This window comes from Dysidea avara, chromosome 10 (assembly GCF_963678975.1).
Source record: "Dysidea avara chromosome 10, odDysAvar1.4, whole genome shotgun sequence".
NCBI lineage: Eukaryota > Metazoa > Porifera > Demospongiae > Dictyoceratida > Dysideidae > Dysidea > Dysidea avara.
In genome coordinates, this window is record NC_089281.1 from 3,137,291 (window position 1) to 3,162,863 (window position 25,573).

At 37.7% G+C, this 25,573-nt stretch overlaps 1 protein-coding gene and 1 long non-coding RNA gene across 4 annotated transcripts in view; both read right to left on the reverse strand.

The window, feature by feature from the left end:
• Positions 1–23,615, reverse strand: part of LOC136268153 (uncharacterized) — a 62,556-nt gene extending 38,941 nt beyond the window's left edge. For 2 of the 3 annotated variants that reach the window (XM_066063404.1, XM_066063405.1), the window contains exon 1: positions 12,386–13,039. In XM_066063404.1, coding sequence (XP_065919476.1) covers positions 12,386–12,829 — 444 coding nt within the window. In that variant the 5' untranslated portion in view covers positions 12,830–13,039. Of the gene's footprint in view, positions 1–12,385; positions 13,040–23,564 lie in introns of those variants that run through there. The other variant, XM_066063406.1, reaches the window with a different exon arrangement.
• Positions 5,205–11,538, reverse strand: LOC136268155 (uncharacterized). Its single transcript, XR_010706890.1, has 2 exons — positions 5,771–11,538; positions 5,205–5,703 (listed from the first exon to the last, which is right to left on the reverse strand). It is a non-coding gene; the product is annotated as an uncharacterized lncRNA (long non-coding RNA).
• Positions 23,616–25,573: the final 1,958 nt, after the last annotated feature.

The following is a 25,573-nucleotide window of genomic DNA, read 5'->3' on the forward strand; positions in this document are numbered from 1 at the left end:
CAAAATCCCTGGCTACGGGCCTGGACTTGATGTTTTCATCTAAACATGTGCCCCAACTATCAATTAGATGGAGGGGCCATCATGCTTCATTTCAGCTATGTTCAGCCTGTTACACAGCATTACAAGTGAAGAACAGTATGAGAAGTGTCTTCTGGGCTGAATTATCTTGAAAGATTGTTGGTGCATTACTACAACTGTGAAATGCTTGCCAGTCAGTTGGTTGTCTAGCTGTCACTATGGCACACAAGCCGTATCTTGCAGTCAGAGTTGGGGTAGTTACTTCATAAAAGTAACTAGTTACTAGTTACTTTTATTCCATGAACAGTTATAGTTACGTTTTAAAATGTAACTAAGTATTTAGTTACTAGTTACTTTCATAAATAAGTTATACTTGTTTATTAACTTTTGTAATATGACTATTTTGCCCAGGGCAATGGAGAAGAGAAGTATATATGTGACCAGATTTTACAAAACCAATCCAAATCACACATCAGGCAAAATCAAACTAACACAGCCAGTGGATAGCTACACTATCGTACTACTAGTTTTGACCATCATTACTACTCAAACTACTCGAGGCTGGTTTTAACAGATGTCTTTTCTGAGATCTCGACTGGCAGTTTCTGGCCTTGTGATGGGTCTGGCTTGGCAAGAGTCAGTGGTTTACTGGTGGATGGCTTGATAATGTTGGCCAGACGTTTTTTCTGTTAATTTTGCTACATATCAGCCAGCACAGCCCTGTAATCTCGTGTCTGGACTCCAATCGTGGTCTGCCTCCATTTTGAAGTCTATCTCTTGCCCACCCCACCACTACCACCACTACCACCTTCCATCCCTTTGTGAGCACTCGTGATACTATTTCGCTCATCTAACTGCTCAGATTTTCTATCTTATTTGGCGGGAAACTCTACAAACAGCTACAAGTACTGGAAGTGGTCTGAAAGGTAATACATTGATGCATCTTTTGTGTAAATTTCATACGCGTGCTTGCTATCCTTGGCAAGTTATGAGGATTTGATTTCTTTAAAACCGTTTATCTTGAGACTTCTAATGTGTGATTTGGATCGTTTTTCCAACATCCAGTCACCAGAGGCGGAGGAAGTAGTTGATATGAGGTGGGGCTGGGCTGACCCAGATTTATGGAAATGAGGCACTACATTGTCTTGGTTTGGTAAGGTGAGACCAAAAAAAAAAAAAAGTTCACAACCTGCTAACAATAGCTGCCTGCCCACCTCAACAGCTACCCATTTATAGCTGATAAACTACATAAAAATCCTTGCACTGCTCTAATACTGTGACTGCTCTATTAGAGTATCTCGATCTTTATCACGGTCCAGTTCAACTAATGAATCAGGTAGAGAATTCCACAAATTGATAGCAGAGAGTAGGAAAGAATTTAAATATGTATCAGTTCTAGCAAAAGGGGTGACGAAACACTGGTTGTGTCTTGGATGACACAGCATTGTGGATGATTTAAACCAATTTAAAGATGTTTTATCCTTATACCTCTTCCCAACAGACTAATTTTATGTATGATTATCTGTGTGTTTATACTCTTTCTGTGAGTTCTACACAGTAATTAACAATAACAATAACCTGTTGTAGAGCTTTTAGAAGCAGGCTAGGAGCGTCTAAATGGGAAACACGTGGTATGAAATAATTTCAAGCTACTGTAAGAGGACAAAACCTGCCTATCACTCAAAACATACTAAATTCATCAACATTAGCATTGACAGTCTCGTTGACAGCAGAAATAACATCACCAGAACTAGAGCTACAACAATCAGCCATTATTAAACATTGAATGCATGCAAAAAGTAGGCATGTTCGCTTCTGTTTCCAATCCTTCGGCACTATGCGCCTCTAAAATCTATGATTAAGCCATACAATTATCTCAAGAGTCCTGCTGGAGTACTAAGAGTTTACAAGTACAGATGAGTTAAAAGAAACCAAGACAAGTGTAATATACCATACAGTGTAATAATTTGCTGGGGAAAATTTTAACGACTTCTCTATCTCTTGAACATTGATGAATGTCCTGCACCAGAAGTATTCTAATTAACTAGTCGTCACATGAGCTTTGACGGGGAAAATTTTGACAAATTGCAAGCATTTCATCGTATTTGTCAAACTTTTCTCCCATCAAATTATTACGCTGTACGGTAAGTTAGTTTAAATTTCTAGCTTCTATATCATTCATGCAGTAGCATCAGTTAGACTAGTGAATTAAGCTGCAGGAACAGCAGCATAGCATATAGTTAGTTAGATACATTTATGCAGTTTTGAAACAGTTTTAAAACCAAATTTATGTATATATAGGATCCACAAAGGATGGACTTGCATTTTGTGCTAGTTAGTTACATGGGGTAAGTGTGCCCATCCATCCCTGAAGGCCTGGCTATGCTACTGGCACATAAAGTACTACTTTCACATGTTGCAAGTACATTTCTGTTATTTACGCAATGAGCTGAGCCCTCAAACAGTCAAGGATGGAAATACACAAGTTCTTGAAATCTGGCTCATTTGTGGTACTGCTTGATCTGCTAAAAATATCCCATAATTTTCATTCAAAACTGATTGACATTATTTATGACCAATCAAAAATTTTGGAAGCCGCAAAAGTGACAATCTATTGTTACCTTTTCCTGAGCCAGAGCATGCATGCCTGCTCTTGACACCTTTACTGTCACCACTAATCATGGTTGGGTGAAACGTATTTCTCTTGAGAGAAATCCACTTTTCCTTTTTGGCTGTTTTCTTAGGGCTCAGCTCAACTTGTACATACTATAAAGAAGTTCTATTCACTGTAGACTAACTTGTGTATATATCAGGCAAAACACGAGTGCTCATGGTATAACTAATATGTGCCACGTGGGTTAATTACCTACACGTGTGGGAAACAGCTGGCATGCTTCACGAGTGTATTTATATTGGGTTTTATGAATTTTGATAGTGGGCACTGGAAACAATGTAAGAATAATGATGTAAGAATAATTACAAGGCATTGCTGTGCTAAGAGTTCAAACATATATATGTGCATGAAATTTATTTTGATATAGTGCTTTTTCAGATTTGACCTTTGGTGATCTTTACAGCTATTTTACATTGAAAGTTTATCGTTTTTGTCTTTATCTCCCTGAGGCATTATTTTACATTGCTAAAACATTGTTTCAAATTAAAGGTTTTGCTGAAAGAAACAACTCGGTTTTTATTTGAAGTCAATAGGTGATTTAAGATGTGATAACTTATGCTCATTTGCAATACTTGCCATCATCCCATCACTTTATGACTACTCTAGGCCAGTTATCTCCATCTAGCTGGTCTCTTGCTTATTATTCACCTGGTGCATAAGTGAGATTCTATACTGATGGAATTTTCACCCTATATATAGCTTTGAATTCAGTAGTTGGCAAAATGTTTCACTGATTTCAACTGCTTTCCAGGAACATTATTTGCTATCAAACGTAGTTGTTGACACATCAGTACTATACAGAAAGGATTTATTTCTAATTTTCCAGGTATATTTGAACATATATTCACTGTTTCAAGTATTTAAGAATCAGAATTTTCCTCCAAGTCTCCACTGATGATGACATTCATTGATCTTAACAATGCTTTTGGATTAGTGCCATACAGTTATCTCCTAAGAGCTGTACAGATTTCAGTCTTTATTGTAGCTTATATATAATCCCAGTATTCACAGTTACATGCTGTAGTTAAATGTAAAGCTTGGACCACACCTACCATACCTATAAGCCATGGTGACTGTCACCTGTTATTTTTATCCTAGCTTTTAATTCATTACTATTATATGCTTGGCAGAAGTTGTGGTCATGGCTTTTTCTTCAAGTTGATAGTTCCCAATTCCCAAAGTCGTCCTCCTGTTAATGCTTACATTTATATTATGTGGCTGGAGCCAAATGATGAACTGCCTGGATGGTACCGTGCTAAGGTGATAGAATATTCTGGTGATGGCTCCTGTACAGTTCTTTACTTGACTCCACAGTAACAGAAGTTGTACTCCTCTCATGATGTGGAATGGGTTCCATGTTATGTAGCTACTACTGCTACTAGCTGTTCTGTAAATTTGTTTGCATTTCAGCATAGATAACGTAGGCAACCCTAAAGGATTGGAAATATCTGTTAAAATCCTAGCTACTGTAGCAAAATACTAAGAAATCTGTTGAAGTATACTAACAAACTATTTGACTTTCTCTCGCTTTTAAGATGTAGACTTCCTTTTCATATTGTTTACTGTGTTGTGTACAGAATAGGAACACAGCATACTTGTGGATACTGAAGGGAATGCTGGTACTATCAGAGGATACTGGCAGGGGTACTAATCAGCAAATATTTCAACAGCATCACTATTAGCCAACTTAACATAGCCAACTTAACATAGCCAACTTAACATAGCCTGTACTTATGCAATCAAACAAATGCTTGATACTTTTAACAACTTTTATGCAGAGACCATGTTTATTCAACTTGGGTAAAACAATTGTACAAAGCCGGTTGCATCTGTTTCCTTTTGTTTTGTTGAAACAGTTAAAATATATACAGCACTAGCCTATTGCACACTACCTACTACAAGTTGTGTAAACATAAAACAATGCTGTACTTTCTTCAGGAAATTTGCACACAAAGTATTCACTTTAAACACCTTAAACACTATACATTTGTAGCACAGTTCTTAATTATTTCATCAGCATGGAAAACTACTGAGTAAAAGTTACCAGTTTAATATTCAGTATATGCAGTCAGTCATACTGAGGGGGCAGAAGGACTTCTTCAATGACCCATTTCTTAGCTGAAGCATAACTTCCCAAATATAATGGTATATCCTTACTGTACACCTCACACAGTTATGGCAGTACTGTATATATTAGAGATCATGGAGGTTTGCACTTTCTCACAAATATATATATATATATTGATCACAAACCCACTTTGCAATACCTTCATAGCACCTTGGTAGTATTGATCAAGCCCAAAAATGTCTTCAGTGCAACCTTAACTGTTTAATAGAATGCTATGATTTTTTAAAGGGAAATTTTTCGTTGATTGCCTGACTGACTTACTAATATCGTAAAGCATAACTTAATAAAAGCAAAGACTGTGGGCTTAATTTTTTCACTGTTAGATGTTGCTTATCCCAGTAGGTGCCCGCAGTACGTACAACGCATGCTACCTTCATCTTCATCTGTAGTAGTTGTCAATGCCGTGATTAATAAAGATTCATTTCAATTCTAAACACATGTACAATACACTAATACATGTGATCTTACTTCATAATTATTTACAGTCAATGACATAATACAAGCATACAGTCAGCCATACTAAGTTCTCCTTTGTCATGTCAGTCCTCAAATAGGTCAAAACATTTAGGAGGTTTTACTGTGCAACCACTCTTTTCCTAGTTCTAGTCACAACAGAATTCTCATCATGCTGAGGACCAGTCTCTTTGTTTGCTGAGTCATTATCAGGAGGACTCTCTTTAGAAAAACACTTTCTTGGATTGATGTGGCTTCTGTTACGTCTGTACTGTCCCTTGGCCATCTCTACAATGTAAGAACAAGGAGTACTTGTTGCTACCACTTGCCCCGTCTGGCAACCACACTTGGTCCCCTACAGTTAATGGCTCTAAGTCTTGTACCCTGTGACGATCATCATAGTTCAGTACTATGAAACTGTTGCAGAAATCTGTATGTTGAATGTACATATGCCATTGTAAATGTTATTGTAAAAGAATACAATTTTTGTCACCTACTCAGACTTTCTCAATCTGTTTATCTGGTACTTGTGGTTCTCTGAGGGTAAGTATGATCAGTACTGTTGAGTGCAGCCGCCTGCTCATCAATAATTGTGCAGGGCTGAAACTAATCTGTAGAGGGGTGGTTCAGTATGCTAGTAGTGCCTAGTAGGGGTCTTCAGCTTTTCTCAATAGGCCCTTAATTATCTGTGCTGCTCTTTCTGCCTCCCCATTACTTTACGGAAAGTAAGAGCTACTAGTTGTGTGGTAAAATGCATAAGTGCTCAAAATTCTAGAAAATTCTGTTGACAAAAACTGAGGTCTGTTGTCAACAATAAACTTCTCTTGAATACCATTTCTGGCAAACTTTGACTTGGTGTGCACTAGAGCTGAAACAGATATCCGTATGATCCGGATATCCGGATAATAATTTACTATCCGGATAGTACTTTGAAGCCAAGCGGATAGTAATAACTTAAAGCCATTTATCTGTCCAACTTCTCATCACTAGCTGAATCAATTTTCATCATGGAGAGTTAGCTAAGCTAGATTATGTGAAGTTAACAGTAGCCTGGTAAGTTAATCAGCTTGCTCGCGACCACGCCCATCGTTATAAATTACGAAGCGAGGCTGTGAATGTTGCTGAAGAAGTTGTAACAGAATAGTTATTACCTGATAAAGAGTTCTTTACGACTAGTTGTACCTCGGGAAAAGGTCTTGTAGCAACTGCTACATCTTGTATTCATGTTTTCTCCAGCTGCCAATCTTGTTACAGACGGTGCAAAGTAACAGTGTAACATTACCACAAACCTTTTGCTATCATGTTAATGTTTGTTTGCTTCTAGTACTAGTAAAACAAGGATGCTTACAATAAACTATAAAATGTTTCTATAGCAAGTGATGATGTCACTATCCGTAGGATATCCGGATAGGTTTTGTTCAGGATATCCGGATAGTAAAAGTTGCTATCCGTTTCAGCTCTAGTGTGCACTCAAATATATCTATTGCCAATTGTTGCCAAGGTGAGAGAGGTAAAGTAGGTAGGTATTAATGGCTGAGCAGGCTGTGGCTGAAATTCACAGCAATTTTTGCAGCTTTAACCAATTCCTCTAGCTCCTTAGAGCCAACAAATCCATATGCATCTAATGAGTTGTTTTTTTTACTATCTGCTATGTGCCTGTTAAAGATGTGGTAATAGCAGACACCTTGAATTGTCTAAAGTCCCACTGGTGCAACTTAGTACCACAGACGAGGACTTTCAAAGTGAGGTCAAAACTTATCTTAACTCGGTTGTACAGACACTACTTACAACTTAGAAGCAGTTAGCAAAATAATATCCTGCATCATCAGAAATCTGATGAAACTTGTCGACAACTTATTTCCTATAGCAACTCCACCTGGCCAAACAAAGCTGATAATATTATACAGCATATTACCTAGTTGCTTCAGATTTGAAAGTTGTCAATGAGCTGGACAGACTTTATGCAGACCACCAGGGAACTTTGAAGTATAGAGAGTGAGCTAGACAATCTGTCCGGTGGCCAGGACTCACTTGGTAGGGGTACAAATGGCTTGTGATCGGTTTCACAGTAGAAGGAAGTCAACCAGACCAAGTAATCTGTGGATCATTTACATGCCCATATGTGAGGACCAGGGCCTCTTTCTCTGGTTGGGTATACTGCGGTCATGGCTCTAGAAGCATATGCCACTGGTCTCTGGGTTACACCTACGTACCTGCTTCTGCAATAACACTACTCCTAGCCCAAAGGATGATGCATCAGATGAGACCACGGTATCTAAATTAGGATCAAACTAAGAAAGAACAGGCCGGGATCAGAACTAAAAATGTGCTGTACCTTTTAAAGGCCTCTTCTTGAGTAGGTCTCTAAGTCCAGTGGTGTTTAGAGCTTAGTGAGTCTTGTAATGGCTTGGTTACTACTTCTGGGCCATACCACTCCAAGGCCTACCAATGTTGATGGTATTCATTGTCTCTTGGAAATGGCCAATCAGATAACCAAGTTTACTACCAATCTGGCTGGAAGCGAATTAACTTCTGAGAAAATTTGTACTTTTCTGCATTTAGAGCGAGATTGGATTCTTGTAAATTGCTCAATACTTTCTCTAGGTGGCTATTATGCTCAAATTGAATTTTTTTCCATACATAAGAATGCTGTCCACGAAGCAGACAACTCCTGTACAACCACTGAGAATGGTGGACGTTTAATGCTGAAAGTGCTCGGGCACTTAGGAAATGCCAAGTGGCAGAGATGTTTGAAACAGTATCATCTACACAGAGAAAAGAAGGTATGTAGTTAATAAAGCGGACTCTTGTGAAAAACGAATCAGCTAAAATTCTGAGTTGGCATCCAAGGTAGAAAATACAGTAGCACCAGCAAGTTGTCTGTTCCACTTTGGTACAGGGTGTCTTTCTCAACAAACACTTTCATTTAGTCTGCTCAAGTCAACACAAATGTGTACCTTCGGTTTGGGTACACCATTCCATTGGCTGTTTTACTGTACCTTTTCTATAATCCCCAGTGTTTCCACCTTGCCAATTCTTTCTTAACACATGCGAAAAGGGGAATATCCACTCTACAAGGTGTACAAAGGAAAAATAGTTTGACTCCCTATTTCTAAAGGTCTGGAAATTGTCCCTTCACTGGGAAATCCATAAGTTGAATGGAATTTGCACATTAAACCAAGCCAAATTCTTAAATTACTGCCCTTCCAAGTAGTGGTACAATCTTAATTGCTATACAGTGCACACTGTTTCCTGTACCACTGAGCTACCCTTCCATAGTGTAACAATGCCTTCCCAACCACCAGAAGTGTTTGATGGTCCAGGCCACACAGTGTGTGTATGTGAACTGGCTTTGAGGAGATACTCAACTTGTTTATACAATTATTCAGAAATCACTGTCACACCTGCCCCCATATCAATAGTAAACTCTCAATTTTGTAATTATTCATTATTCATTAGTAGTGATACACTCCATACTAGGATACTTTGGTCATGGACAACTCCAATAAATTTGGAAGAAACATCATAAGAAATGCAATCTGTCTGAAGAATTTTGATGATACACAATTGCTACACGTCTGGCAGGCTTGCAAAGTGTATTGAAGTGGCCACTGATGGAAATTGGCATCCTTGACTGGGAATTCTGTGTGATTAGGTGGGGGTGATCTACCACATCTGGTGGAGAATGTACTTGGTAACTTTGTGAAGAGTTTAATTATTTTGTGATGTTTGAATTGTGTTTGAAGATTTATTAGTAGCCTTCCATGACCTTTGTGCAGGGTAATTGCCAATAACATCTACAGAGGCTACCAGGTTTCTCTTGACAGAGATGCTTTGTTACTTTTTAACAGTCTTACTTTGTCGTACTGTGATAATTGTTTTTTCTAGAGTTAGCTGCACCTCTAGTTGAAGCCTTTCTGATAGCTTTCTGTCATGTATCCCCAATACAATGCAATACCATATCATTTAATTCTGCAATGGCTATGTTGAACCAATCCATACAAATTGATGATGAAGCAATCTGCTGATTAATTAACACTCTTCCTGCACACACTGATTAAATCATGCTCATTCGTAATAGTGTTACACTTCTTTACAAAAATGGCCATCAAATTTTGCTTCTACTGACTCGTACTTCTTTAGGTCATCTTGCGATAAACAGAAGGACTTTAAGATGCTGTTGGCAGTGTCTCCCAAGCGTATGGACCTGCATAGCTTTATCTTTGTCTTTTAAGCCTAATACACCAGCGTGTACAATGCGCTAATACATGTGATCACAATTGCACCCTAATTATTTATGATCAATTATAATATACAGGTCCTACGTATTTCTTTTTGCTGACAGTGCAAAGTGTCAATTTGTGATGGCTTCCTTGTGTTGACTTTCACATCTACAATGGGAATTGTTTATATTTTCTGCAGTGACTGGATTGATTTCAGAGGTGCTTCTTGTACTGTACTTCATAATTTAATCCAAAACAGCCAAGCTGTAAAAAAATGAGTGCGGCCCTCAAAAAGGCTATGGTGAAAAAAGATGTGAAATCCAAGGTGGCGGCAAAAAAATGGCAGTGATGGTAGGTTAATGGCAAAAATTTTAATTACGACAATTCAGGTGAATTTGTGTTGCCTCCTCCAAGTTTAATTCACTAGGATTCGGCACCAGATTCACCTGAATTGTCCTTATTAAAATTTTTGCCAGTAACCTACCATCACAGCCATTTCTTGGCCGCCACCTTGGATTTCACATCTTTTTCACCATAGCCTTTTTTGGGGCTGCACTCTTTTTTGCAGCTTGGCTGTTTTGGATTAGATATCACTTCTTTTTGTATTTGTATACCCCAAAGGGCTTTTTAACCTATCTTTTTTTCTTTACCACATGAAGAAGAAAAGTTTTAAAGCAGATTTTTAATACTTTAAATATTTTTTATTTATCAGTAAATATGCAAATTATATATAGATGCAAATTATTCTCTACAGGATAACTTGTTTGCAGCTGATCTCTCTACTAGGTGACTTGAATGTAGCTGAACTCTCTACAGGGTGATTTGCTTGCAGCTGAACTCTCTACAGGATTCTCTCTACAAGGTGGATTGTTTCTAGCTGAACTCTCTACAGGGATATCTGTTTGTAGTTGAACTTTTACAAGGTAATTTGTTTGTAACTGAGCTCTCTACAGGGTGATTTTGTTAGTAGCCGATCTATCTACAGGGTGATTTGTTTGTAGCTGAATTTTCTACAGGGTAATTTGTTTGTAGCTGAACTCTCTACAGGGTGATTTGTTTGTGGCCAAACTTTCTAGGGTGGTTTGTTTGTAGCTGAACTCTCTACAGGATGACTTGTTTGTAGCTGGTCTTTCTACAGAGTGAATTGTTTTTATCTGATATCACTAGAGTGAATTGTAGCTGAACTCTTTACAGGGTGACTTGTTTGTAGCTGATCTCTCTACAGGGTGATTATTTTCTAGCTGAACTCTCTACAGGGTGATTTGTTTTTAGCTTATCTCTCTACAAGGTGACTTGTTTCTAGCTGAGCTCTCCACAGAGTGACTTAATTGCCACGTAGTTGTAGCTGAACTCTGTACAAGGTGATTTGTTTGTGGCTGAACTCTCTACAGGGTGATTGGTTTCAAGCTGATCTCCCTACAGGGTGACTTGTAATGGTCTGAATCGCCAGAGCGATTTATCTGTAAACTGCATGGTGACTGTTTTATTAGAGCATCTCGGCAGTTGAATGCTCTATTAGGGTGACTGTTCTATTAGAGTATCTCGATCTCGCTTTTGCTACACATAGTTCGCTTTCGAAAGTGGTTTGTAACCCGATTCTTCTGTACTACTGCAAGGACTTTCTATGATGATTATTCCAGCTACATACTGATTTTCAGCTCATTGCTCTAAGCAGTTTGCCTGGTAGGCGTGAAAACTAATAGTTTTTTTTTTGTTTTTTTTAGGAAGTGGCTATATTTACGGGCCCGTAACGTAGGATTTTTTTTTTTTTTGAAATGAAAACTAGGATTTTTTTGCTATATTTACGGCATTCCTAAGTGCGCATGTGCAAGCATCTCGTGACTTAGTCGATCACGGTGCAAATATTTATTTACCTGGTCGTTTGTTGTATAACTCGAGTATCAAACACACTAGTTGTATGAAGGTAAGTTTTTGGGTGAGTTCGAGGCGAGCTAGGGTTGGATCGAGCGAAGCGAGCGTCCCGGCGAAGCCGGGCCAACCCTAGCCGATCCAACCCTAGCTCGCCTCGAACTCGCCCAAAAACTTACCTTCATACAGACAGCGAAAGTCATCATTGTGTTTAACAGGCAAACGTCAGGTTAACGTTAGGGTTAGGGTCGGGTTCAGCTTTGGTTTCTTCTTCACTGGTATGGGTTAGACTATAGATTTGTAACATTTAAATAGTACAAAAAAAAGAGAAAAAGCCAGCAAGCACCGGTGGTACAGTGGTAGAGCGTGGGTACTCCAATCCTGGATGTGTGGGTTCGAGCCTCGATAACATCACGCTTTTTTTCTTCATTTCTTTTACCTTTTTGTGTCACGATTTTATCAAAGTTTTTTTTTTTAAATAGTAACAAACTAAGTCATGAGATGCTTGCACATGCGCACTTAGGAATACCGTAAATATAGCAAAAAAATCCTTCGTTACGGGCCCGTAAATATAGCCACTTCCTTTTTTATTCATAAAAATAGATCGCGTAATTGTGACACACTGACAGGTTGGGTTTTGTGTCTAACTCCATGGTCTTTATCTCGATTCTTTTCAAACCACAAAAAGGCACTCGCAAAGTGTGCGAAATGAAGAAAAAATTAAAACGAAGTTTTGGTCGCTTGTATCTCGGAAATGTCTGGACGAACCCGTGTCTGGAGCGATTTTCTTCAAATTTAATCATTAAGACGTTTATTCTCTCCGTTTGTAGACTCCCCTATCTGGCTTCTGTAGCAAATTTGGTTCCAATCAGGTAATTGGATCACAGAGCTACATAGGTGTGAAAATCGCGTTTTCTTTCTTCCTGTCAATATACTCACGGTGTGGCGCGCCGGCTTCTTGGGCCGCACGACACACTGCCGTGTGTTTTGATTAACCTATACTTTATTTAGCAACCTAACCTGTAATTGATTGACATTACATCTTTTGGATGCTAGATTCATACTAGGGATTTTACAAGGATTGAATGAGACAACATCCTTGGTGAAATTCTTCAAAGGTATGAAAAATAAGTGAAGTTTTCTCTGAGTTTCTGCTTGATTTTTCAAATCTGCAAACCATTCAGATATCCTCCAATTCACACGGGTAATTGCAACGTAACACTTTCTGTGGTTTACTACATCATTTTGTACTGACAGAAATAGCTGGTAACTATCAGATATGCCACTACATATTCTATGATTTCTATTTTGATTTCCCTTCAGTGACAGTGAATGTGTTGGTACATTATTCTTAGTAACTACATTACTTAGATGTGCATTGCTCTGTCCAGACTGTACATTAGGAACTGGTTCCACATATTTATTTTGAGTTACTTTTGACATAGAAGTCATCTGTTCTGACATATTAGCTGAGATTTGCAGTTTCCTTAGGGACAAGAAAAATATTGCAGAGCAATCTTCTGTGATTGGCTGACAAGTCTATTGAAAGCAACAACACACAAGATTTTAAAATACTGATATTACAAGTAGTCAGTCACTATAATTCAGCAACATCATACAGTATACAGGATGCAATCACTATGTACTGTACATCTATATATCAACTTGTGTATGTAGCTACTAGCAGATACTATATAAACAACATGTTGGAATGCAACTGGAATGATTGCATCATATTATTGCATCATACATATCATTGCAAATATAAAATTTATAGTGATGTCAAGTATTTTGGTATAGTTTAAATCAAGATTTCGTAAAAATATTATGAACTCTTGTTTAAATCTTTTGCTATACAAGTTTGATGTAGCAATAATATAATTGTCTAAATATAGAGTCATTTTAGATGATGTTTTAAACAATACTTAGAGTTGATGTTGACAGTATTCATACAACTGGTATGCAAAAGATGCTAAAGCAGACACAGTGGAGCCTGCATACAGCACCACAGGTAATTGAATGTTGCAAAAAATTATTTCTGAAAAACAGGAAATTTCATCATGCATGATGTCATATACAGTATAAACAGTTATTCTAATTAGTCAACATGGTATCTTTATTTTTCACATAGGTGATAGTGAAAAACCACAAAGCCAAATAAATCCCTTGCATTGAAGATTGATAACCACAATAAATGGGGAACACTAAAAATAATAGTTAAACCCCATCTACTAGTTTTGGTATGTCGCAGCTTGTATATAGTGCAGTGTTAAATCATCAGCAAACTGAAATTCTGTTACCTTCACAACATTCAGCCAAGATACGTATGGCTATCATCAACCAATATGTCTGGAATCATACAGTGCATCAGCACAAATTTCTTCACCACAATCACAGTCACTCTTCCAGGTAAGCAATACAGCACAAATGCTGTGGATACAAGAGTGAACCTCTGCTAAAAGCCTTGAAAGATTTAGAAAATGCACTACCAACCATAAATTCAGCTTTAATATCTTCATGAAAGGACCTAATAATTTTCAAAATTCAAGAAGGAACACCAGACGTGAGTCAAAAGCTTTATGAAGAGGGTAAACAGCAATTCTTGGTTGTTGCATGTGTTTGTTCACTCACACACACACACACACACACACACACACACACACACACACACACACACACACACACACACACACACACACACACACACACACACACACACACACACACACACACACACACACACACACACTTGTACACGCATATACACAAACACACACACACACACGCATGTGCGCAGTACATGCATCCCTGTTCCTGTTGGTCACTGTCTGTCGAGCGCAGGGAGTCTGTAACTGTGTGGTGCTTAAAAGACTTGTGGGGCCTGGATAATACAACTGCTCACTGTCTGTAAGCCTAGCTTACCTGAAGTACCATTGTCACACAAGGATGTTAGGTATAAGCCAGTTGATTGTCCTTGCCAAGGTTTACCCTGTTCATGCAAGGGGGGCATTAATCAGTTGACATATGTACTATTCTGCTTTCAATTGTTTGAAGGAAGAAGTGGTGTTAGTATAGAATCTCACCCATTGATGAAAAGAACTCCTGGTTCCAATCCCCAGTGATGATTGTCATCTTATCTATTTCATCTAAATTTCATATTGGCATGTATGTCTTGTAACGTCTCAGGAATTTGCTGAGTCACATCCTGTTCTTCCCACTGTGATATTTGTTTTTGTAGCTTACAGTTTCTCATCTCTAAAAAAGATGAATTGCTCAGACCTTTAACTGCTAAGCTAGGGATCAAGGGTCTCTGGAAGAACAGCTTGAGTAGCCAGTCTTCATTACTCACTGCTGAAGGGATACCCTTCAAGAACAGTGAAGAGTGAGGTTATGTGTTCCAAGCAGCATATAGGCTGCATGATCTCCTATCGATAAACTAAATCTCCAGCACTCCGATAAACAGATTTCTGCTTTTCTGAAAGACATTTGTGTATCTTGAGGCAGGATGCTTGAGGTTTCCTGGTCCTAAAACTTTTCTGACATACTTTTTAAGAAACTAGTGGTAGGATTGTTGGTCCCATCTAACTCTGATGTATGGTCTGCATCACACTTGTTGACAGCCAGACCCCTTCTGCTCCAGACTGCCAACCTGGGCCATCGAATACCAGTGCCACTCCTACTCCTCTTTGCACAGGTACTCCTTCAGCTGGTGCTGCCTGACTAGCAGTCAATAAAACATAACCATTCACTTCGTAGACTTTGTCATTTTGTCTCTTGTAATCACTGTCCCCTCAGACACATTATACCTCCTCAGCTCTAGCAATATTTAATGTATCTTCCAGTATTTACCTCTTTGACCATCATTACACTTACTTGCTACCTAAACAGGACCTATTTCCTATATGTCCACAATCAAAATTTAACGTACATTTCACGTAATAGCTGCTAAAACAGCTGTTAATTAATGATATATGTGCAGGGTTAAGATTATGGTAGTCCTGAGCGACAAGGCAAATGCCAAGTGACATCAACATGCACTGGGCCAGACACACAAAAGCCAAACTCGTGAGTCAGTTCAGCCAGTAAATACTGTTTCCCAAGGCTTGTCAATAGGGGACACGTGTGCACACACATACAAGGCAAAAGCAAAGCCTTTGGCTGCCACTAGTGTGTCTACACAGTGAACAAGCACTGGGACACCTGTGCACTGCTCAAGTGTTACAAGTTAGTGCAGGCAAATCCTCCTGGATCTGGATCAACAGCCTCATTATCTTTGTCTCATCTACAAATTCACATGTCACTCTAGTTCCAATGGTCACAGTTGTAGTCACACATCATTTGACCTGGCTCCATCAGTGGTAGTAGTAGTACTGGATATGGTAATTCCATTGGCAGTTGCAGGTAGATATCCCATCATGTTGGCTGATTATTTTGTAGTCTTCATCATGCTGCATCTTTTCCCGTTGCTTGCCTTTTGTTCTCTAGCTTTCTCCTCTCTCTTTTTCTTCTCATTGCTGCTTCTTTGCAACCCATAATCAGCTTACCTATTTTCTTTTATCTAAAAGAGCATCTTTCTTTGCCTCTTCTACAGGGGCTAAAAAGGCATGTATACGTAATCATGTACATAGTTCTTATTTTGCTTCCAGATCCAATCTTGGCACACTTACATTTCAAAAATTTCCCTGAAGGGAGTATGCCCCAGACCCACTAGTTAGTCAGAAATCACCAGTTTTCCTCTTTACTGGCACTTTGTCATGCAAGTCCTCTCCACTTTATTTTAACTGTTTGGACAATCAAATAATTTTTAGTCACTGCTCTTCTATTTCTTCAAGCATAGCAGGCTTTCATCACTTGTAAGTTAGCCTTTTTGGTGGAGCAGCAATACTGTTGTTCAGCTAGAGACATGTAATTGCAACTTAGAAGCTATTGCTGTAGGGATTGGTGATGACTGCTAATCTGATCATATGAAGAGACCAGCTCATCATGCAGTTGTCACATGGTCAGAGTATTCAATTGGACTAAGACTGATAGTAATTCTAATATTTCACATACTTGCCAGAGTGATACTGGAGACAACAGTGGTGTTTTCACAGATGAAAGAATCAACGAATTTACTTTAGAACAATTAGGAGATGATATGAATAAGGATGCACCTTGCATGTAAATGCTGATTACATCAGTTTGATGAGGCTCGATCACTTGGTGGTAAACACTTTCCATCCATCCACAGTGGCGGATCTAGGATTTTTAAAAGGGGGTTTCTGAAAGTATAGGTATAGCTGAATAAGGTATCTGATGACGGAAAATTTTGAGATTTTAGAAGCTCTGAAATCGGATTTTTAGTTACCAATTGCAATAAATCCAATGCTTTATACTGTAAATACTACAGGGCAAATATGGTGACTACAAGCTGTAGCTTTGATTGCTCTATTAGAGTAGCTATATGACTGCTCTATTAGAGTATCTCGATCATTTTTAATGCAGTGGGAGAAAAACGTGAAGTGTTGCTGAGGGTTTAATAACTTTAAATGGTGTTGATTAAGTGCAACTGAATGCATGCTACTGAAATACAGTAGTATATAGTTGTTTGCTATGACAACTTGTCAGTGCAACAATGTTTATATATTTAGACTGCCACTGAGCTAAATTTAAAAGGGGATTCTGTCGAAACCCCAGAAACCTCTCTAAATCCACCACTGATCCAGTGGATCACTGCTTGATTCCTTCTGGGCTATACTTTCAGATATAACTTGCTGATTTGGATAGTGACACAAATAAAAGAAACATTAAGGGAATAAATGTCACAAGTTCAGAAGCCTGATATGATGTTAGCAGAAGCAACAGCCTAAAGTTAAATTTTGTGATTACTTTGCCAGGATTAACCTGAAAAAAAAATCAAGACACATGTGTCACTGCTACCGTATGTCATGCCAGGCAATCCACCACTTGTCCAAAAACATTAACAGCTTTTGTTTCAAAATTACTCTTGCAGTGGCTTGTCCAGTAGCACTTTCACATGCAACAATAGTTTTTTGTCTTTTTCAGCCTGCTGATTGATATCGAGCTTTCTTAGCTCAAGTTTTTACTGAAAAGGACTCCTACATTATGTATTTTCCCTGAGATAATGCCATTATAACCTGCATCACTTCCCGAAGCAAAACCAAGTAATCACTAATAGATTTCCATTCAGAGAGATAAGCTCCATTAAATTATATAGTGGTATTTCATGTTATCCACAATTAACTCCCATGATTGATTTTGGCCTAAATGTGTATACAAATAAAGAAACAAATACCAGCTTGCTTCAGTAAAAGTGGCTTGCTCTTTTTGAAATGCAATCACTTTCCTGGGAATACAGGATACACCACAGTGTACCGCATCCCTCTGAGAGGTACCACTTTCACAGCTCAGATCAAAGGAAAGCCAGTGCATATAAATCACATATTGCACTGACTCAAAATGTTAACGAGATATATGCACTGCCTTAACGAGATATGTTCACTGGTACCAGTGCATATATCTCGTTACACACTACCCTAATGAGACATACACACTGCTACCTGTGCTTATATCTCGTTAAGGCAATGCGTATATCTCATTAACTTGAGACATTGCACACCTAATAGGAGTGCAGAAATCATTAGATTTCTTTGATGTTATACTGTTATCTCTCTTCTCTTATATAGAGAATCAAGCAAGCTGTGATTGTGGGGTTGAATTTTGTCAAACAAGCTGTGATTCTGGGATTCAATTTTAATATATCAACTGTAGTTTGCTTTTTTACTTTTGTAAATGTAGTAATTAAAGAAACATAATTAACACTAGTCTCTTAAAATTACTATATTAGCAAAAGTAAAATAAAACTACTATTTGATGTATTTAAAGTGAATCCCACAATCTCAACTTGTTTGGCAAACTTCAATCCCACAATCACAGCTTACTTGGTTCCCTATATAAGAGAAGGGTATAACAATTAAAGATTTTGCTAATTAGGTAAGTCTGCATGCTGAAGTAGAACATATTAGTTATACCAAGGGCACTTGTGCTTTGCCTGTATATATGCACTTGTCCTCAGGCACATGCGTATGTATCAGGCAAAGCAGTCATGCCTGTGGTATAACTATTACATATACATGGCATAAGTATCATCTGGGATTTCTTCGATCTACAGAATGGAGGTGTTACATATATGTATATGTGACTGGAATTTGTAAGCCTAATACCTAATCCAAGTTGCACTTCATTAGTTATAAGATAAATGGTTTTAAAGACTTTAAACCATTGCAACTTACCAAAGGTAGTGACAGCACGTACAAAATTTTCAAAAATGCTGCATTAACTTATACTGACTAAGAGAATTTCCTATACTATGTTATAGTAGCTACTTGTTGATTTCCCATCAAATAAGATTAAAAGTTGCAGAGCTATATAGTAGTATCAGGGTACTCACATAGGGGTGGAGAGTGCATGGTGGTACGTAGAAGACTGGTAGGTTTCAAAATGGATATGGATGACAATTGAAGAGATGAGTTTACAGGGTACCGTAGACTCCGGTTATTAGGCGCATGCGCTTATAATTTTTGGAGGAATTATTTGTGAAATTTACTATGCTTGTTAAGCACATGCGCTTATAAATTACGGTAAGGAATTTCTGCTAGGAGAGCATTAGTTGTGCCCTCTACAGTTTTCAAGCGATTTGAACACTAGTTAATAGTTTGCTTCAATCGTGGAAATGGAAATCTTTAGAATTCAGATAGCAGTTACAGCTTATCGTTATCACAGATGGCAGTATCTGCTAGACACGGGCCTGATGAGGCATCGAGTGTGCTGTGACATGTCTGATTCGTTCTGACAACAATTCTATGTAGTACGAGGTGGCAGAGACGATTTCAATCATATGCACTTAACAAACAGGGGTCTAGCACAAGTCTACCATATGCGTTTAACAGGCAATATGCACTTAATAACCATGTACGCCTAATAACCGGAGTCTACAGTATGCACATGTCCTTATTTGAACAGCAGAAACACAAATACAAACATTTGGCCAACTGTATGTTACAAGGCTATCCACTCTTGTTCCCTAGCTTCCGTTAAGCCAGGACCTTACCAAAAATTACCATTCCTCAAAACAAAGTTTGAGGAATGTTGAGGCTCAAAACCAATGCAGCTACATATGTACTTAATGATCATGTTAGTTAGTTAGTTTTGTCCATTTGGTGATTTTGTAAATTCTGGTTACACATATTCATTTGTCAGCCATGATTGACAGAAATGCAACTACACAGTAATTTTCACATACATCATAGTTTAGCGAAACATTAGTGCACACTGCGTAGTGAACATACTAACACAATGCATGAACTAGCTAACACCAACACTTTTCAGCATACTTTATGGATTGGGAAGTGGATTAGAGCACACATTGTACTCCATGCAAAACCTGAAAGTTGTGAATGAATCCATATAGAGAAGTGGTTATATGTTTACTTTGTATACGTATCATTTCTTTCACAATGCATTTCGCTGTTTTGCTTAGGTTTATAGTCATGACATTACTGAAAATAGTTCTTTGAATTTCTGTTGATCTGATTGAGAGTCTGGCATATTGTATACAATTAGGTTTTTTCATCTACACTCTCTATCAGCAAGTTCATCAAGGATAGTTAGTGTTGTGCTGGTTGAAGGTATTTCAGAAGTAGGTGAGTTGGCAGTCACCTCTGAAACAGACTGCTGAACTACTTCTGCAAGAGACTTTTTATGTATGGCTGTGTTGATATCTTCTATTTGATTCTGTATTTTGTTATTATGTGAAACTAGTTTATTGATTCTTGCTGTTAGGTCGGACATTTGGCTAACTACTTCATGGTGTTGCTTTGAAAATTGTTTAACCTCTTCACTAACTGTACTAAGATGATTTCCAGTATGTTGTATCTCATTTATTGAACTTTCAATAGAGGTAACACGTGAATTCATAGATGAAAGGCCATCATGGAATTTCAGGGCACTAGGAAGCATTTTCAAGCAACATATTGCTTTGTATTTGGTCGTAACTTCATATTGTTATTTTTAAATCCAGGTATGTGACCCAGAGTGGAATAGGGGGCAACAGTGGTGGATACCTCTGTTTGTCATCCGGTGTTATTCAACTGTCCAGCACTTGACAGCCAGTGGAGGTGGTGGCAAGGGTGTTCCATCTAGCCTGGGAGAAAATTTGCAAACTGCCCCATTTGCACCCCTACCCCACTCCCATCCCCTTCTTGGCAGTACTGAAGATTGGTGTCCCCTCAAGTACACAATGGCAGATGAAGCAAAGCCAATAATCATTTCTTATTTGTCTACCAACATGGGACAGTGGTTTATTTTTAAAAGTGCATTTTGTGAAATACTGTGTTGTTGCATGTATCAATTAATTTACGTGACATGATATGTTAATCACTAGCTGTCTGGTTTTACTGTGCATGAGCACTGTTTCGTCAGAAAGTTATATCCGAATTGGGAGTGATAATGTCTACACGAATAAAGGCAATCACGTGATAGTACATGGGTGGCGCTAAATGAAATTATCCTGAAAACACTCTCCCTAGGGAAGTTACGTTCTTCACGCTTTCACAGTACGTTTATATGAGTGTTGGGTTTGTGTCCATGCTGCGTCTTTAAAAGTTATCATTTGGATTAGGCGTTTGGTAAGCAAAATCCGCTATACAGGGAATACTAGAAAACTCCTGTGCCAGTATTACTCCACAAAAGGTAGTTATATTCAATGATAATAATGGCGATAACGCTAACGCAAAGTGCCCGAGATATCAGCATAATAAAGTGAACCTGGTCTTATTTTCATGGTTGCGACAAGATAACCACTCATTTACAATTACGGCACCCGCTGTACAATACATTTCTAATGGAAATGATTGTGTAATTCAGGGCTAAAATTGCAAAACGTTCCCTACACGTAAATAACTCACAGTAGTAACCGCATGCGTTTTTAATTGTGGCGTGCGCTTTGTAGTTTCTTGGCCGCGCGCCTCGCTACCGTGAGTCTTGATATCTCCTAGAAAAAAGAAGCTATGGGTGTGAAATTTCACAGCAAAAAGGCTTAATATTAATAGTTGCTTTATCAAAATGTACAAAAAATAAATAAAATAGATTCACTACAATAAAATGTGTAATTGTGCATATGTGATACGCTCTAAATGTGTTGTACATAGCATGCACTCCTGTGGTGTATGTGATGTGTAGGAGATGACAGTTCACATTTGCCCATTAGTTAGCAAATGTGAACTGTCATCTCCTACACATCACATACACCACAGGAGTGCATGCTATGTACAAAACATTTAGAGCGTACCACATATGCACAAATACACATTTTATTGTAGTGATTTTAAAAATTTTCACTTGAGTATTCCCACAAATTTTGCACGTGCCCAATTGTATGGTTTTCCAAAATAGGGTCACATATACTATTTATGCTGGAAGTTCCAAGTTTCACAACCATTTGATGCAGCTATGTACATTGCTTGATTCTACTGTGCAGTTAAAACACTAATTTAATCATACATGCATTTCTCACAAAACCATCCCTCTAGCAACTTGTAATGCACTAAGTGCCTAAAAAACTCTTGTGTAATGGATGCTTACATGCATCTTGTAACTTGACTTTTCATTCTTCAATTTGTGTAAAAGTCCAGGATTGAAATTAAGATTTGCTTGCATAATTCTTAATCATAATGCCAAAAGCGTAACTATAATATATAGCCTTTTAGAAGAGTGTAAACTTTTAAAGATGGTTTCTGGAAACCTAGAAACTCCCCTAAAACCTTCCATGTAGCAAGAATCACATAGGCATCGGCAGAAGAATGCCATAATTAGCTTTTTCGTTGTAAAATAATTTTTGTATACAAAACCTGTACGAAAATTTCTTACATGAATTTTTTACAGAAGATCGAACTACTCTAATAGAACAGTCATTCACGTAAATCATACAAAAATATTTTTACACAAAATTTTTTTGCATGAAAATAAAGCGAATTACGGTATATGAAATAAAGTACAAAGTATGTAACTATCAATTTGTAGAACATATTTAAATAGTGTACACCAATGGATAAGAAGTGCACTTTTGTGCATACCGTAAATCAGGAAAATTTTGGCGTAAAAAATCATTGTCTATTAAAATTTTGACGCTACATATTTTTGTTGCTAGCATAATTGACGAAAATTTTTTGACGGAATAACTTAATATTTGTATGCGTGAATTATTCGTATAATAGTTTAATAATTCTTCGTTTTAATTTTTGTCGATACAGCTAGCAACGAAAATTTTTGACGACGAATTTTTCCTGATTGACAGTGTTTGCATACTTGCATGCATACATTCATTGAGTAACTTAATATACCTAGAATACACAATCAGTAAGGTTTCATTACTCAGACAGGTTTCTAAACTGATAAGAACATCAAAGCCTTTCTTACAAGGATTCAAAATTGTATTATAAAAGTATGCAAGAATTAATTATTAAGTCAAAATGGATGACTGTATACTACCTTTTTCGTTATCCTACTACACTTGTGTAAAGGTGTTTAATTTGTCAATCAGCAAGTTATTTATTGGCTACTGTGGTACACAAATGTGCACATAGAATTCCCAACTCTTACAGACTCACAGCACATGCATTTCTATCAACGCATCGATGAGATAAACTGATGATATTAAACTTTTTGTTTATATGCTACATGAGTTCCAACATGGTAAATCTGTTCTGTATCTAGCTTGTATCTATCCTATACTAATAATCCATTCTTATTTAGTCACTGCATATGAAAAGTATGTTAATGTAACTGCCAAATAACATTATAGAACTACACCTTTTATTATTTATAATGGCATATTCAGGTACAGAATTTGTTAGCCTATTACACTGAGTGCAGCTATGTATTAATGTACTATAAATTAGACAGCCATTTAAACACTGACCAACTCAATTAACATTATCAAATTTAGTTATGTATTAATTAATAATCCCACCTAGCTACTATATACATGCATAGCATACTGAATTTATGTGCATACGTATGTATACAAGTGTATTAATATTGTGAGGTCTGGTTTTCTTTTAGCACAAAACAAAATAAAAAACAAAGTAAAACAACATCACAAACCAAATCACAAACTTATTGCCAGTGTGAATAGGTTTACCTTCAGTGTGTAGTATGTGACTGCAATGTTAAGCATTTTCTCCACTTCAAAAAAGTAATTAATTGTGGAGATACTTGCAGGAGCAACACTATTCTTCTTCCCTACTTGATGTGGTGGCCTTGAAGTTTGTGATCCTGTCCAGCTCTCTGCGGGCAGTACATCCACCAGGAAAGTTGTAGTGTAATAGCAGATGCTATTAAAGAAGTGGGTTCATTCTCTCTTGCCTGCCCTGCACTCAGCCTTTCAATTCAGGCGAGCGCCATTGATAGTTGCTGTTTTCTTGTGGCATGGCTTGGATTGTAGAAAGGGAAGGCTAGTACTAAGAAGGCACAATGAGATACAGGACTGCATTGGTGAAATGACTGCTGAGGCATGGACACAAGTTGAGTACTAGAGAAGCTGATTCTACTGATCCAGGCATCAGGGCTGACCTCGGTGTCAGGGGAGTTTGGCGGAGGTGTTGTTTGATGTGCCCCTTCTTATTGTTGCAGTTCTCCCAGTCAGTCCTGGAGTTTGGGGCAGTGGAGAAGAAGAGGCTGCACAGGAGAGCTGAGGAAGACCATCTAGGGTCATTTGCACTGGTGGCTTTTCGTTTTGTTAAGAGACTCTATGCATGCTTGTGTCTTCATTTGTTTTATGGTGAAGTTTTCTTTTTTAAACTAAGCTAGGTTTTCCTTTATATAGAGGTGTAAGGAAGTACAATTAGGGCTGGTATAACATATATACCACAAACAAAAGCAGACATACCACAAAAAAAATCAAAGTAAACAATATTATATATTATTTTCTCACTTTCCTGACACAAAAACGTAAGTACATGCATCAATGCATATATAGGAGCACAAAACAATGCATGCACATTTGCTATACCATTCATAATGCTATATGTAGACAGCTGAGTAGGGTTATAACATATAAAGCTTATGTATAGTTTAGTTGCTTACTTCATAAAATATACAAGCTTTTCTAACCACAAGATATGATCTCACAAGTTACAAATGACAATAATGTACTAAACAATAGAACATGTGGGTATATCACTATTATTGTATGATGCATAGGGGAAATCCAAAAAAAAGTCCCCAGTTAAATAGAAATAATATTATGTTACACACAAATTACATGACCAATAATATTACTGTCAACAATAACATGTGTGTATGTTGATCCAGGACACGCATATACTTTATACCTCCCTATATATGTGATACCCCACCTATTGTTTATTAGCTATAGATTGTTTCTTTTGTATGTTGTGGTAAGCAGATCATGCATTGACATGCAACCTAACCTGCACAATGGTACGTTCTTAATTATTTGGACCCCATTTATCTTGGCACAATACTGGTCTTTTACAATGATAAAAAGGTCAAAGCACAATGAGGACCTAGGGATTGAGGCTGGCATGCTTGATAGCAGTTAATTTATTCTAACCATCACTTGGCTGCTAGGAGAGTAGTGATCATAAACATGTATGCATGACAGAGTAAATCTCACTTATTGTATACCTCAAGAGTTACCAAGTCCAGTAGACCACCTCTTTACACAACAATATTAATCACGTTGTGATTGTGGAATAGGGATATGCAATAGTATAGTTTCGTATAAGTATTTGCCAAACTGGTCAGTCAAGGCCAGCCATTAAGGGAAAACCTCGCAACTCAGCCCAATGCATTCATATCTCACTATAGCAGCCAATCATCATAACTTGTAATTTGTCAATCTCAACTAGTGTCTGCTTATCATATTGTTAGCATGACTTAAATCAAGAGTTCATATAATATGAATAATGAGTTCATGAGTGGGGTATGGTATGGTGCTTGCAATTGATGACAAAGAATAAATTGACAGCTCACTGGATATAAAATAAGTGTGTGGGCAATCCCCAAGTGTTCAACAAATCTATTTCACACAATTCGTCTGAATTTTCATGTGGCATAATAATGAGCAATATCAAGGTAATACACCCATACTACTGAGGTAAAATCTTTCAGTGAAGCCAAGATCAC